We start from the raw sequence: 15580 nt of genomic DNA on the forward strand, positions 1-15580 counted from the left end.
AGCTAAATAATAAGAAAGCAAACAAGCCAATAAAAAATAGGCAAAATATTTAAATGTCACTTTGTTAAAGAAAATACACTAACGGCAAATAAACACATGAGATTCTAAACATCATTAATCATTAGGAAATGCATATAAAATCACAATGTCGTACCATCATATACATATTAGAATGGCTAAGATTAAAAAGACTGTCAATATCAAGTGTTGACAAGGATGTGAAGCAACGAGAACTCTTATACAATGCTGTGGAGAATGTATTATGGTGTGACCAGTTAGGAAAAAGTTTGGCAGTTTCTTAAAAAATTAAACAGAACACCGAACATATGACCCAGCCATTTTACTCGTGCGTATTTACTGAAGAGACATGAAAGCTCATGTCTAGACAAAGACTTGTATACTAAAGTCCATAATACCTTAGTTCTAATAGCCAACACAAGTATTCATCAACAGATGAATGGATAAACAAATTGTGGGATATTACAACAAATCCTACTCAGTAATGTAAAGGAATGAATGAACTATCAATACATGCAATAACATGAATCTCAAATGCTACATGAAAGGAGTCATACAAAAGGAACAGTATAAGAACATTTAAAACAATTCATAGTGACATAAGGAAGATCGGTAATTGCCTACAGGTGGGGAATGGGGTTAGAGGAAGGAAGATTTTGGGGGGAGGGATTACAAAGGGGCATGAGAATATGGGAGTGATGGATAGTTCATTATCTTGATAATAGTGATGGTTTCAGACATCAAAACTTATCCAACCGTATACTTCAAATATGCAATTTACTGCATGTTGCTTCAAACTCAAACTATCTTTTAGAAATATGATGTAGCTGGGTCTGGTTCAAGATGATGACAGAGGAAGAACCTGAACTTACCTTTTCCCACAGACACCCTAAATCTACAACTACATATGCAACAATTTCCTCTGAAAGCAACCCCAAAACTAGCTGAGTAACTCCTACACATCAGGCAAATGAGAAAAAAACAGGTGAGACAGGCTGAGACACAATCTCGCCATAAACCCAGTGCCCTGTGTAGTGACCCATAATCAGGAAGGAACTTACAACTCTAAGCTTCTCCCTGAGAAGCAAATGGTTTAAATGCTGTATATTGGTACCCCAACTTTTAAGATCTGAACCTGAGAGATGAGCCCCCAAAACATCTAGCTTTGAAACCCAATAGGGCTTGCATCCATGAAACCCACAAGGCTACATAGCTAACTGGGAGACTCTTCTTCAGGTGCTCACGTGGACTCACCTGGCTATACCCCAGGACTAGTGCAGAGGCAGCCGACTAAAAAGGATGATGTATATCGAATTTTCACTCATATTTGAAATCTACCATACTTCTCTATACCACTTTTGATACTCATGGTACAACGAATTTCTTTGAAAAAAAATCTAGAAGCATAACACTGTATGCAAAAAAAAATCATTTACATATATACTTTAGTCCCACTTTTCAATATATTTTTTCTTCCCCAGTAATAAAAAGCTCTGTCATGAATTTATTCTGGATAGCCAAGACATAAACTTTCTTAAGACTGATGGATGGGTGGAGAGAGAATAATATTCTAGCCCCAAACTAGTAGGATCTAGGTCTCAGGAGGATAAATACATTTCTGAGAAACAAATGCAAGGTTTCCTATGGTCTTCCACTTGCAAGTGAGAGTATATTGTTACTAATCAACAAAATGACACCTCTAAAAATTACCAGGATGGTCAGGGTCAGCATATGGTAATTGTGAAAGAAAAACAAAATAGGCTATTAGTAATCTGAAAACAGCTGGCAATTAAAGCTCTGCTGGAACTAAATACAATCAGGGTTTACTAAAGAAAACATTTTTTTTTTTAATTTTTTTTTTTTCAACGTTTATTTATTTTTGGGACAGAGAGAGACAGAGCATGAACGGGGGAGGGGCAGAGAGAGAGGGAGACACAGAATCGGAAACAGGCTCCAGGCTCTGAGCCATCAGCCCAGAGCCCGACGCGGGGCTCGAACTCACGGACCGCGAGATCGTGACCTGGCTGAAGTCGGACGCTTAACCGACTGCGCCACCCAGGCGCCCCAAGAAAACATTTCTTAAATGGTATCCAGTGAACTTGAATTTCCAGAATCTCTAAAAACACTTTACATGTTTTATATGTTGTTTTATTTAATAATAGCCTAGCAAAAATCCACTTACCTCCTACAGTATTTAACTATGTTAACTATGTTACCACTGTCAAATGCATGTGGTACATGAATTAAGGGGATTGTTTCTAATGGCTAATCTCCCTTTATCAAGGACTAAGGCAGTGCTTTTCTCAGTCATGTGTATCAAAATCATCTTTTTTAAAAACACTTTTGCCTGGGGTCTGCTCTCAGACATTCTGATTCTGAAGCCAGGAAATAGAAAACCAGGCATCTTGAATTTCTGAAAAGTTCCCAAGTGATTCTGATATGCACTTCTGACTGAGGATCACTGATTGATGAGGCTAAAAAACTAGGTTACCACTGAGGCACAGTCCTCAATTCCAAAAAGAAAATCTTTCCTTTCCATTATATCCCTTGACCCACCCCTCCCTTAACTAGTTAACACTTTTGCTTCCCAGCACAAGGGAAGGCATTCTGTAGTCAAAGGAATGGGGGTAAGGCTGCTGTTCTCTTGGTGACAGATGATGGATATTACTGAGAGATAAATTAAGAAGAACAGAAAAGAGTTATTATAAAAATATGATCTATTCCATGAACAATTAATTTATTTCCTACTCTTACGTCATATCTCCACATTTTTCATGGCAGCCTTCCTCACTGTGATGCTAACTGAAAAGTGATCTGCGCCTGCCTTTCCATGTATAAATTCCCTCTTGGGTGAAGTAAGAAATTTCTGTGACCAAATTACATTTGAAAGAGGACAGGACAAAATATTTAATAAAATCATAATAGGTCTCATTGTGAATTTCTTTTGGTTGGCCCCCAAAACTGGATTCACAGAATAATCTTATGTTTTAGAGTTGAAATTAACAATTTTAGGAATTAAAAGTAAAAAAATTATTCAACATCACTCATCATCAGGGAAATACAAATGAAAACCACAATGAGATACCACCTCACACCTGTCAGAATGGCTAACATTAACAACTCAGGCAACAACAGATGTTGGTGAGGATGCAGAGAAAGAGGATCTCTCTTGCAGTACTGGTGCAAGTCCCACTACTGGTGGGAGTGCAAACTGCTACAGCCACTCTGGAAAGTAGTATGGAGGTTCCTCAAAAAATTAAAAATAGAACTACCCTATGACCCAGCAATTGCAGTACTAGGTATTTATCCAAGGGAGATAGGTATGCTGTTTCAAAGGGACACAGGCACCCCAATGGTTATAGCAGTACTATCAACAATAGCCAGAGTATGGAAAGAGCCCAAATGTCCATCAATGGATGAATGGATAAAGAAGATGTGGTATATACATACAATGGAGTATTACTCAGCAATCAAAAAGAACAAAATCTTGCCATTTGCAACTATGTGGGTGGAACTGGAGGGTATTATGCTAAGCGAAATTAATCAGAGAAAGACAAATATCATATGACTTCACTCATATGAGGACTTTAAGACACAGAACAGATGAACATTAGGGAAGGGAAGCAAAAATAGTACAAAAACAGGGAGGGGGGGAAAAAACAGAAGACAGTCTTAAATATGGAGAACAAAGTGAGGGTTACTGGAGGGGTTGTGGGAGGGGGGATGGGCTAAATGGGTAAGGGGCATTAAGGAATCTACTCTTGAAATCATTGTTGCACTATATGCTAACTAATTTGGAGTAAATTAAAAAAAGAAAATTTAAAAAGAAAAAGAAAATAAATCAAAGTAAAAAATTATAGAATTACTAGCAATAACACAACTTGCCAGAGCCTTCTAGAATTCTAGTTTCTGTATTAGAAAAGTCAATAACCTGTTCAAGTTTTTTTAATTTTTTTTGACCAGGGAAGAGATTAGTACTGCCCCAGCCAAAAAAACAAAAAAAACCCACCACCACCACCACCAACAAAAAAAACAAAAACCAATGTACTTAATTTATGTAGCCTTTTTACCAACATTCCATATAAAAGTTTCTTTAAACATTTTTTTAAATGTAAAAAAAAAATTTTTTTTTAATGTTTATTTATTTTTGAGGGAGATGGAGACAAAATGTGAACGGGGAGGGGCAGAGAGAGAGGGAGACACAGAATCCGAAGCAGGTTCCAGGCTCTGAGTTGCCAGCACAGAGCCCGATGCGGGGGCTTGAATCCACAAACTGTGAGATCATGACCTGAGCCAAAGTAAGATGCTCAACCAACTGAGCCACCCAGGCGACCCTAACAGGTTCTTTTAAAATAAAGCTATTATGGAAAGAGATGAACTATTTAGTTATAGAGAATTAACTGGTTTATAGAAAAGGAAAAGGTGAGTGTAGTAAGGATTTTTTCCTTAATTTATACATACAGAGAATTAATAACTCCACCTAGAGCTGAAACGGATACATTTTTTTCAGTTTATTTATTTTGAGAGAGAATGAGTGTGTGTGTGTGTGTGTGTGTGTGTGTGTGTGTGTGCGCGCGCACGCGCACGTGTGGGCAGAGGAGGGGCAGAGAGAGAGAGAAAAAGCAGGCTCTCCACCATCTGCACAGAGTCCGATGCAGGACTCCATCTCATCAACTGTGAGATCGTGACCAAGCTGAAATCAAGAGTCCGACACTTAACTGACTGAGTCACCCAGGGGCCAGTGAAACTGATATTCCTGATGTATTTTTTATTGTTTATTTACTTATGTTAGAGAGAGAGGGAGAGCAAGTGGGGGAAGGAGAGAGAGAGAATCCCAAGCAGGCTCCACACTGCCAGTGCGAAGTCCATTACAGGGCTCCAACTCATGAACCCTGTAAGATCGTGATCTGAGCTGAAATCAAGAGTTGGACACTTAACTGATTGAGCCACCCAGGTGCCCTATTCTTGATATTTTTATAAATGACCTGAGAGAAAAAGTAGTGGGACACTGTTAAATTCAGAGACAAGGTAGAAGCATTTGCAACTTTTCTGGAGGGAAATCTGAAGGAAATACTCATCAGAATTATAAATGCACATATGCTCTGACCAAGTGATTACACTTCAGATTTGTCTTACAGACACTTGTACAAGTGCTCCATGTTCAATGTTCGCATTGTTTATGACAGCCAAAAACTGGAATACCCAGTTTTTAGAGGAATAAATTAACATACATAAGATATTATGTAGCAATTTTTAAAATACAGTATTCACTGTGTGCCAAAAATGAAATTAAAAATGCAAAGACTACATAAAACCTGTTGAACAGAGAAGTGTTAAGATTTTATGAAGTTGTCTAAGACGCAGTTCTTACCAAATGTCTTGTGTCAGGCCTTGAAGCTTGTAACTGTTCAAACTCTTCTATTTTTGCAAGATCTACATCTTCTTTTAGTTCCCAAGTACTATCTTCATACGGTAATGAGCACCACTTTACTAAGTAGTAAATAACAGGCTGTAAAAAAATTTTTTCATTTTACCATTTTGAAAAAGAGTAGCTAGAAACAGTTTCAATATACTCACCCTACATCCATAAAAACTAAGGAAACATTTTTCAGTGTTTTTAGGTCATTAATTTTTTAAGAACAGTAGGTTTTAACATTTGGCAAGTTTAGGTTTTTAATTTTTTTAACTAAATATTTACCTCACCAGTGTCTTTATCTTCACAAAAAGAGACTTCTAACACTCTGTCTACTTCAACGTAGTCTGGGTTAAATGGTTCCTCTTCCATCTATAATTAAAAAGGAACTTGATCGATATTTGACAAAGAAGTAGAAAGATAAAAGCATTATAAACACAATTTAACTACCTATTTTCTATACAGCAAACATAAGTTTGATTTCAATTAAATTTTCAATGAATGGGATACTTCCCTTTTAATTTCCAAAAGATACCTACGATGTTTGTCTATACTAAGAATCAGCATGTTACATATAACAAAAGCAACCAAGTAACACTAAAAACTAAGGTACCTTAGACGAGTAGCTTACTCTAGAAGACACGTTCCTTAAAATTTTCCATAAAGGGTCTCTGTACCTTTCTTTTGCCACTTTCCTCAGGTCTATGTGTTGGAGGCCAACCACCCCACCTGTAGGCCCATCTATCAGTTGTATCAAACATTCTTGATCTACTGATGATTCCTGGGCTCAGGACCCAATGACTTAAATGAATGAGGACTCTCTGAGTGACCTCAAATTGCACTCATTTACTCTTCAACCTATGTGCGCTTCTTTCCTGCAGTTTCCTACTAGGCTAGTGATAACACAGCACTGCCCCCACCCCCTTATTCCCAGTTACACAAGTCAGACATGGAGAAGTCAGCTCAGATTCTTTCTCTTTTTTAATCTCCCACATCTAGTAAGTCATCAATTCTTATAGATTCTGCCTTTAATGACAGCTCAGATTGGTTCCTCCTTCCTCATTCTCCCTGCTTCATCACTTCTTACGTGGACTCTGACAACCTCCTAACTAGTCCTCAACTACCTTATTGCCTCCCTTTAATCCATTTTCACATTGACCCTAGGGTGATCTTTCTCAAATATAAATCTTACCCATGGCTCCCTTGCTTCAAATCCTTCAGTGACCCTCCCTTGTTTGGGGATCAGGCCCATATTGGTTTGTGTGGAATAAACAGGATCGTACCTTTTCCTCCAGCCTCACCTCCTACTGCTTGGCACAGCTGTACCCCAGATTTCATGCTCCCAAAGTACAAAAACACAGCCTTTTCAAACTCCATGTTATGGCACACCTCCATGTTTTTATACTCGTTCTTCTCCCTTCTGAATGGATTGTTGTTCCTTCTCTTGTCTGCCTGGCTGTTTCCTACTCATTCCTCAACGCCTTACTTTCAATAGCCCTTCTCGACTATCTCTGCTGCCTGTCCTCCTCTGCTTAACCTTGAAATACTGTAGTGCTCCATGGTTCTGTCTTTAGTTCTCTTCACTGTCTCAAATCCTTCCTGAACAATGGTATCATCTCGGGATCTCTTGATAACAAAGACACTGCCCAACATCAGAATGGTAACGAGGTACTTTAAGACAATCTGCATAGTTCTAATTTATGTTGTACCTGAGTCAAGTGAGAAAAATTAGTCTTTGTGAAAAGTTAAAAGATTATTAAGTATTTCTAAAATCTTTAGCTCATTAGAAATTTCTGTATTAGAGTGAGGGTGAAAAAATTTTGACCTCCCAGCGTCCATAAACTGAGGAGGTCATTAGAATCATCAAATTTTTAAAGTCGATTTTATAATTAGAAAGGAAGTAAGAGTAACTTCATGGTGCAAAAATCTGCCGGATACCACCATAATCTAGTGATTAAAGTTACCACCACCAGTAATGGGGCAAATAGGTATTGTGCACTTCCTGATATGATTTATTGAGAAGGCTACAGTATCATTTCTGTGGTGGTCTTTTACTTTAATTCCAGTGGAGTCAATACACAGAGTTACATTAATTTCAGGTGTACAATATAGCAATGTTCTTTTAACATGACTTGAATCCCGAGGAAGCATCAGACGCCACCAAATTTACCACCTATACTCTTTTTTTTCTTTTTTTTTTTTTTTTTTTTTTTTTTTTTTTTTTGAGAGAGATAGCAAGCGAGCGAGCAAGGCGGGGAGAGGGGCAGAGGGAAGAAAAACAAGAATCCTAACTAAGCAGGCTCCACGCTCAGTGCAGAGTCCAATGCGGGGCTGGATCCCACAATCCTGGGATCATAACCTGGGCCGAAATCAAGATTCAGATGTTTAACTGACTGAGCCACTCAGGCGCCATTACCTATACTCTTAAAAATGTTCAAGTAATGAAAAACACAGAAAGACCAATTAAAAGACATATGACAACACAATTCAACATATGATGCTGGATTGGATTCTGGACCAGTTTAACAAACACGAAGACACATCTTTTGCTATAAAAATAGTAGAGCAGTTAGTGAAATATGAATAAGGTTTGCAGATGCGTTAATACGACATCAATGTTAATTATATTATTATGTAACAGAATTCTTGAAAACTTAAATACTGATGTATTTGCAACTTGCTTTCAAATGGTTTAAGAAAAAAGGAATGTTCATGGGAGAGAGGCAGAGACTGAGGCAGAGGGAGAACGAATGTGAATGAAAAGCAAACATGGTAAAATGTTAACATTTAGGGAATCGTGTTAAAATATATGTGGGAAAATAAAATGTACAGCATAGGGAATAGAGTCAATGGTGCTGGGATTGCTGTATGGTGACAGACGGCAGTTACACTTGTGGTGAGCACAGTGTAACATACAGACTAGTGGAATCACTATGTTGTACACCTGAAAGTAATATAACATTGTATGTCAACTATACTTCAAGTATAAAGATAGATATAGATACAGATATATATGCATGTGAATTCATTGTACTATTTTTACAACTTAAGATTTTCAAAATAGAAACTCTAAAAAAATCTTCAAATTAAAAAGTTAAAAAAAATTTAGATGAATCTAAAACTGCTCTAAAATAAGCCCATTAAAAGAAGAAAGAAAAAAAATTTAGAGCAGAAAAGGCCATCAACTAATAGGTGAGACCGTTCAAGTGAATTATTCCTATGATGTTTTGGTTCATACACACACCACCTGGCATAGAAAATATGCAACATATTTCATGTACTGAAAAATCTTAAATTTCCATTTATTTGCTACATTACCATTTCCATTACTTGAATAACTCTGCTGATAAAATTCTTTGAGACATTAACCCACTCATATTCAGCTCTTAAGTACTGAAATACATGTGACTTTAAAAATACAAGAAAAAACTAAAAATAAAATAAAAATAGAAGAGTTATCTGCCACTCTGAATTACCAGTGCTCCTGCTGCAGCTAGTTTCCAAGCTAAATTTGGGGAGAGAAAATTACTATATGAAGATGGCATTTGTATTCAAATATCAAACTTGGAAGCCTAAGAATTAAAATGAATAAGACTTAAATTGTTGATAAATAACACTAAATGTGTTCAGAGTTCAACACATAATAGTTTCATTTATTTCCTTTTCTTACGTCTGCAAAAAAATGTGCTCTTTGTGCTTGTCTCAGTTTGAATCGTTTGATTTTCTGCTGGATCCTTTTATCTTTCAAAAGCTGCTGTTCTGTGGCCCACTCACAGTGAAGATAGGAGCTAAAATGTTTATAAAAGCAATATATTAGAATGACAGAGAAAACCATGTTTTGTTTTGTTTTTTTAGATTTATTTTTAATCATAGCATCCAATACAAAATATTCAACTTTATGAATAGGTAGCTCATCATGTCATTTAATGCCAACAGACTCCGTACAATTTCTAAAATAAAGCCACTGTGATCATTATATCCTAAGGAGACTGTGGTATAAACACGTGCAATTTGCCACACAAGACAGAATGGTAAACCAAGTCATCAGGGCAACGAGATGTGATTTATCAGTTACTTCTTCACTGTATTAGTTTTGTTATGATCAGAAAGCTAACTTATTTCAAAGCCAATGTAATTTTATTTAAAACACTTTCTGTCACATAAGTATAGGAAAAAGTGGAATAAAATCTGAAAAGTTCAACAACATAACAAGTAACATCTATAATTTGTAAAAGAATATTTTATTCTTTCATTTTGATGTTAATAATTAGTGTTTTCTGGAAGAAAATCCCCTTAAACTTTTTTTTTTTAATGTTTGTTTTTGAGAGAGAGACACAGTGAGAGGGGAGGGGCAGAGACAGAGGGAGACACAGAATCCGAAGCAGGCTCCAGGCTCCGAGCTGTCAGGCCAGAGCCTGACATGTGTCTTGAACTCACGAACCGTGAGATCATGACCTGAGCCGAAGTTGGACGCCTAACCGACTGAGCCACCCAGGTGTCCCCAAATTCCCTTAAATTTTAACATAAACGGTTTGCAGCCTTTTAAGTTCATGCATTAATTAAACACTTTAAAATGCAGATAAAATAAAAAGAATAATTTAACTTAATATATTTAAATGTTAATTTATATTTAAATCAGTATTTTCAATTATTTTTCTATCTCAGATACTTACTAATTCTTGTATTTTACAAAAAATTCTTCTGTATCAATCATCACTCCAGGTGATACCTGAGGAAATAAAATCAACACTTAGGAGTGTAACACTCAGGCCATGTAAAGTGTGCAACGTAACATGAGATTACTTACTTCCTTTTTTGTAATTCTAGAAGACAGGATTTTATCCACGATTGCAGCATCTTCTTCACTTGGATTCTCCTATGGGAGGGAAGAAAGAAAATACGACGTCACATTTTAAAAACTCCTTTAGTTGCTACTTTGTAGGTTTACGAACACACTAAAATTCAGCGGATGTTTATTGAGCATGCGTGCCGGGCGTGGTGTTAAATGTTAGGAATACAAAAACGGGCGTGGTGTTAAATGTTAGGAATACAAAAATGGAAAAACATCACTGTTGTTACTGTCCTGGTCAGCACCTGCATCTTCATCACCGGACACGTACTGTGCTTAATGGGCTCAGCGTGATCATCAGCACTTCATGTATATATTAACTCATTTAACCCTCACAAGTACACAACAAGGTAGGTACCATTATTGTCTCCACTGTACCAATTAGGAAGCTCAAGCACAGAGAACATAAGTGCTTGCCCAAGGTGTCAGATCACTCAGTTGGCAGGTGAGTGGCTGGGCCACAATCCAGACAAGGAAGGTGACAAGAACGCACAGAGAGGAAGATGCACACTCAGAGATATAGAGCGTGCACCCATATTCATAAGGCCAGAGGAGTCAGTGCTTGTGAAGAAGTGGCCTCCCTCCCATCCCCCCCCACCAAAAAAAAAATCCACACAAAGGGCTCTGTGCACTGGGCTAAAAACACATCATTCTATTCTGTAAGACTTGGGGAGCTATTAGAGGAGGTTTCAGTAGAAAAGTACTATGATCAGGACTATAATTCAGAAATATTCTGCAAAAAGGATAGCATTTGGAGGAGTTTCAGAAATACATATGTAAGGGGTGAAAAACAAGGTGATAAACTGTATGAAGAAGCAAAGGAAGAAAACAGAAAGGATGAATCTCTAGGTTTCTGATCTGAATAATTAATGGTTCCTTTAACTACAATATGGAATCCAGGAGGAAAAGTTGGAGCAGATTTTAGGAGGAAAGATAATGAGAGTATTTTATTTATTTTTTTTATTTTTTTAAAAAAAAATTTTTTTTTCAACGTTTATTTATTTTTGGGACAGAGAGAGACAGAGCATGAACGGGGGAGGGGCAGAGAGAGAGGGAGACACAGAATGGGAAACAGGCTCCAGGCTCTGAGCCATCAGCCCAGAGCCTGACGCGGGGCTCGAACTCACGGACCGCGAGATCGTGACCTGGCTGAAGTCGGACGCTTAACCGACTGCGCCACCCAGGCGCCCCGATAATGAGAGTATTTTAAAGAATGTATGTTGACTTCAAATGATTTGTACTTATAATCCCAGATCTGTCTTACCACAAATAACTGTAAAGGCTGTTCACCAGGTAAAGGAGCTGAATTCTTTTTTATTTTCATAGAACCTTTGAGCTCTTCTTCAGATTGTTTCCCTTCTGCATCTTCCGCATATTTTTTTCTTTTAATTTGACGATTTGATCTTCTTTTCTGTAATGAACCATAAGGATCATATTTATATGACAGATTTTAAAGGAAAGACTTTAAAAATAATTACTCCTAGTGTGGCAATTTTGTACATTAAATTTTTGAAATTGTCTTCAACATCCATCTTTTCTCATTTTTCCTTTTAATTAAAGGAAGATTATAATTTTCCCTTTGCCACAGGCTCAGAATCTTGTTCTACTTCCTAACGTTTCATATAACAAAGAATAGTCATACCATTATTACTTTTCTTTAGAAATTATTACAATTAAAAAAGATTTATTTAACCACTTCACACCTTGGGCAAAACATATTTTATTAGTAATACCTTTATTACCTGTCTTTAGAAACTATTGTTGAGAAGAGTAAAGACATGTTTTATTTAGCTATTTCACACTTTGGGCAACACATACTTTAAACTGTTAATACTTTTGCAGTTTTTGCTTCAAACCTAAAAAGTGCATCAGATGTATACTGGTTAAATAATTAATCGGAGACAAAAAACTAGAACAAGATATTAAGTAATTGTTACCACAAAACCCACAAACTTCTGTTTAAAACAGAATGAAATAATGTAAAATATTTTAAAAGAGATACACAAAATAATCAAGTAAATCTACCAAATAATTTAATGTGTATGAAAGAGGAACCTGTTTTTTACTGACTTTACTAGCTTCCCTTAAAAAATAAAAAACACTATCAAAAGCAGAAGTAAGCCTTTTGAAAAGTATTACATTTTAAAGTAATCTAAGTGATTTAAAATCAGGTATAATACACATGGCTTTACTTACCTCCCTACATATCTAATATTTGATCTTCCCCACTATAAAATCAAAATCTCAAATTGGCTTGAAAATTTCAAAGAACCTAGGTTTGCTTTTTTTTCCCACATCCCTAAAATCTCATGGGTGGAAGCATCTCAGCCAACTTTTCTATTGCTCAATATTTGGTAAATCTACCCCTTCTTCCTTCCTTTTTCTATGCCATTTTATATATTTAGTAACTCCCATGACATCCCCCCCACATTATAACTAGCAAAATGACCTATGCATTCTCCTTTCGGTTTCCGCGAATATCCTCAATTTGGTAGGCCTTTCATATTTCCATAGCCATTACAAAAATGCCTCAATCAGTGCAGTAGGCTGAGGGCAAACTGCATTCAAAAAATTGCAGTGGCCTTTTACATGCCTCTGCCTCTTTCTCGAGTTGTGGAATACTGAGAGAAAGAAAGGTACTAATATGGTGAGTTAGGTTAGCCAAATACAGTAGATAACCTCATGACTCATGTAGGATGGGTCACCATCTCTTGGCCATGAAGACATACACATTTTCAAAACTCAAGGTAACACTGTTGTTAATATGGGAGACAGGAAGGTGGCATATAAAAGTTGTAATAAAAGGAACTTCTAGAAACCCAAATTTTCCCACATCTTATTTTGAAAAAAAAAATTACTATTACCTGAGGGAAAAATTCTATGGATCTCTAACCTAACACTAGGCTGAAGGAATATTAGAGTTCTACTACAGGCATCATATAGCTCTGAATACTCAAGAATAGCTTAAATTAATAAACCAACAGTGACATTTATTATTCTAACAATAACATGTATTACCAATGTTATGTCTCATTGGGCACAAATCTTCTAGGTAGTGAAGTTTAAGAGTAATTCGATATACTTTTACAAGATTCCATTTGATGTTTTCAGCATTAAAGTTTCCTTTCTGGTCACTTAGGTATCTATTAGTACTTTGAAATGCCTCATTTAGGTCTTTCGTAAATTGTAAATGAGTGGCCTGAAAGAATCCTTTGCACTAACAAAAGTGCACATTTAGATAATTCTTCACGAGATAACATGAGAGCCACGTATCGTAACTGCATACTCCTCCTATGAAGACTTTATCAATCTAAAAGATGAATTAAAAAGTGTGAGTTATGTGATTATTGCTGGAATATTATAAGATTATTATAGATACTATAAGATTATAGCTGGAATCATTACAGTGGAATAAATTATATTCGACTAGAGAACACAGCTACACATCAGGCCAAGCCAAATGAGGTGCCACTCTCAACAAATTATCTTTCTCTGTCATGTAATATCTCTACTACTTTAAAAATACAAAAACTAATTTGGTGTGCACATTTTTGGCTAACATGCTTTTGTCTGGCTTTATTTCTCTACAGTGTTTTGAAAGCACAATTTAAAATGGTGACAAATTCTTTTTTTGAATATTTTTCTAGGTTTTTCTTCTTAGAGGCTTCAAAAGATCAAACTACAACACTTTACATAAGAGGTCAGAAACAGGCTTTTAAACAACTAACACATCATTCCGATAACACATCACTTGTGTCCTATAATAATCCTAACGTAATGTACTGTATGCGCTTTTAAAAATATTAAGTCTGCAAACACAGTCAGACTACTGAAGTACTCTATATGAAGATTAAGGGTAAAAGAATTAAATGTCACATTTAGATTTTTATTCCACCTGACTCTAAACCTAAAACTTAAAATAGGTTTCACGCCTTCAAATCTTGACAGTCCATTGTAAGTGAAAGCTACATGGCTCTTTCCATCATTCATATAATGGAACACTTAAATATATCAATAATATAGATTTATTATCATTTATCAGAAAATATTTCTTTCCTTCCCCATTTATATTTTTGCGTTAACGCAATGCAGCAACCTACAGCGAAAAGCACGGAAGAAATGCACATGTTAACCTATTCTACCATTTCGTTGTTTGGTAATAACAATAGTGGAAAAATGGCCAGCAGTATCCTAGCAAAAATTCAACTGAATTTTCTCATGTTGAATAAGTTAACTGTAAGTTTGCCTAGGTTAAGGATAACATGTGAAGAAAAAGCCAGGCCATATAATATTAGGAGCTTCAGTCACTGCCCTTACCTCAACTCTTGCAGCAGCCCAGGAGCCTTGAGCCACTACTCTCCCATTGGATAAGAAGCTGCATAAGGAAGAAGAAAGGCCATTCAGGGGCTTTCTGGCCCCATAATTCAACAACTGCCACCACCCATACGGCCTAGAGTTGTACTTTAATTATTAGAGAGCAGAGGGTGGCCTGAATTATTATGACCTTCACTACATATAGACTTTTTAACTTCACAAGGTTATTTTGAATATCCACCTATTCAAAAAAAAAAAAAAAAAAGGCAAAATGCACAGTATTCTTGTCCACATTAGGGGATTTTTAATAAAACTGGTTATCTTTTCTTTGACAGAAGCAGACCAACGGAATTATCTCTAGGAACGATTCAATCCACTTGCTCTATCATTCTATGTGATTCTAAAAATCAATATCTCCATCATTAAGTTCACTCAAAAGCACTCCATAAGTACAGGATAATATCACTAGATATTTCTCCATACTAAAAGCCATCAGGGACTTTGGACTGTTACTTAACCTCTCTGGGCTTTGGTTTCATTATCTGAAAAATGAAGGGTTTAGAGAGGATATGTAGGTTCCCTCCCAGATCTAACATTCTATAGCAATACTGCTAGAAGCACATTTTGCTGTCTTAAAGTTCTACCATGTAATACAATGTAGTTTTACTACTAAAGTATAAATAACCATAAAGCAGTTTTATGCTATCTAAATAATTCTACCAGTGCTTCATTTCTCAGAAAAAATGTAATACTCACTTGAGGGTCTTCCTCTTTGAGTGTGTGCCGTGGCATCTGCTCTGTATCAGATATTTCATCTGAAGACTCATTCTTTCTTTTTTGTTTCTTACCCAACGTAATAATGAGTTTGCTGTTTCAAGAGGAAAGGAACCAACAGTAAGAACTCTTTTGCCTTTTTCTATTTTTGGTCATATTAAGATTGGCATGATAAACTTTTTTCCATTTTGTATCACATGAATGTTCAACCA

At 36.3% G+C, this 15580-nt stretch overlaps 1 protein-coding gene across 8 annotated transcripts in view; it reads right to left on the reverse strand.

Moving 5' to 3' along the window:
* CHD9 (chromodomain helicase DNA binding protein 9) overlaps window positions 1-15580 on the reverse strand; it is a 158515-nt gene that overhangs the window by 81967 nt on the left and 60968 nt on the right. For all 8 annotated transcript variants that reach the window (XM_032591500.1, XM_032591498.1, XM_032591499.1 and 5 more), the window contains exons 3-9: window positions 15351-15462; window positions 11545-11691; window positions 10239-10307; window positions 10105-10160; window positions 9102-9219; window positions 5717-5803; window positions 5390-5527 (exon numbers count right to left, since the gene is read on the reverse strand). In XM_032591500.1, the coding sequence (XP_032447391.1) occupies window positions 5390-5527; window positions 5717-5803; window positions 9102-9219; window positions 10105-10160; window positions 10239-10307; window positions 11545-11691; window positions 15351-15462 (727 nt within the window). The remainder of the gene's footprint in view (window positions 1-5389; window positions 5528-5716; window positions 5804-9101; window positions 9220-10104; window positions 10161-10238; window positions 10308-11544; window positions 11692-15350; window positions 15463-15580) is intronic.

The sequence above is a fragment of the Lynx canadensis genome, chromosome E2 (genome assembly GCF_007474595.2).
Source record: "Lynx canadensis isolate LIC74 chromosome E2, mLynCan4.pri.v2, whole genome shotgun sequence".
In the NCBI taxonomy this organism is placed as follows: Eukaryota; Metazoa; Chordata; class Mammalia; order Carnivora; family Felidae; genus Lynx; species Lynx canadensis.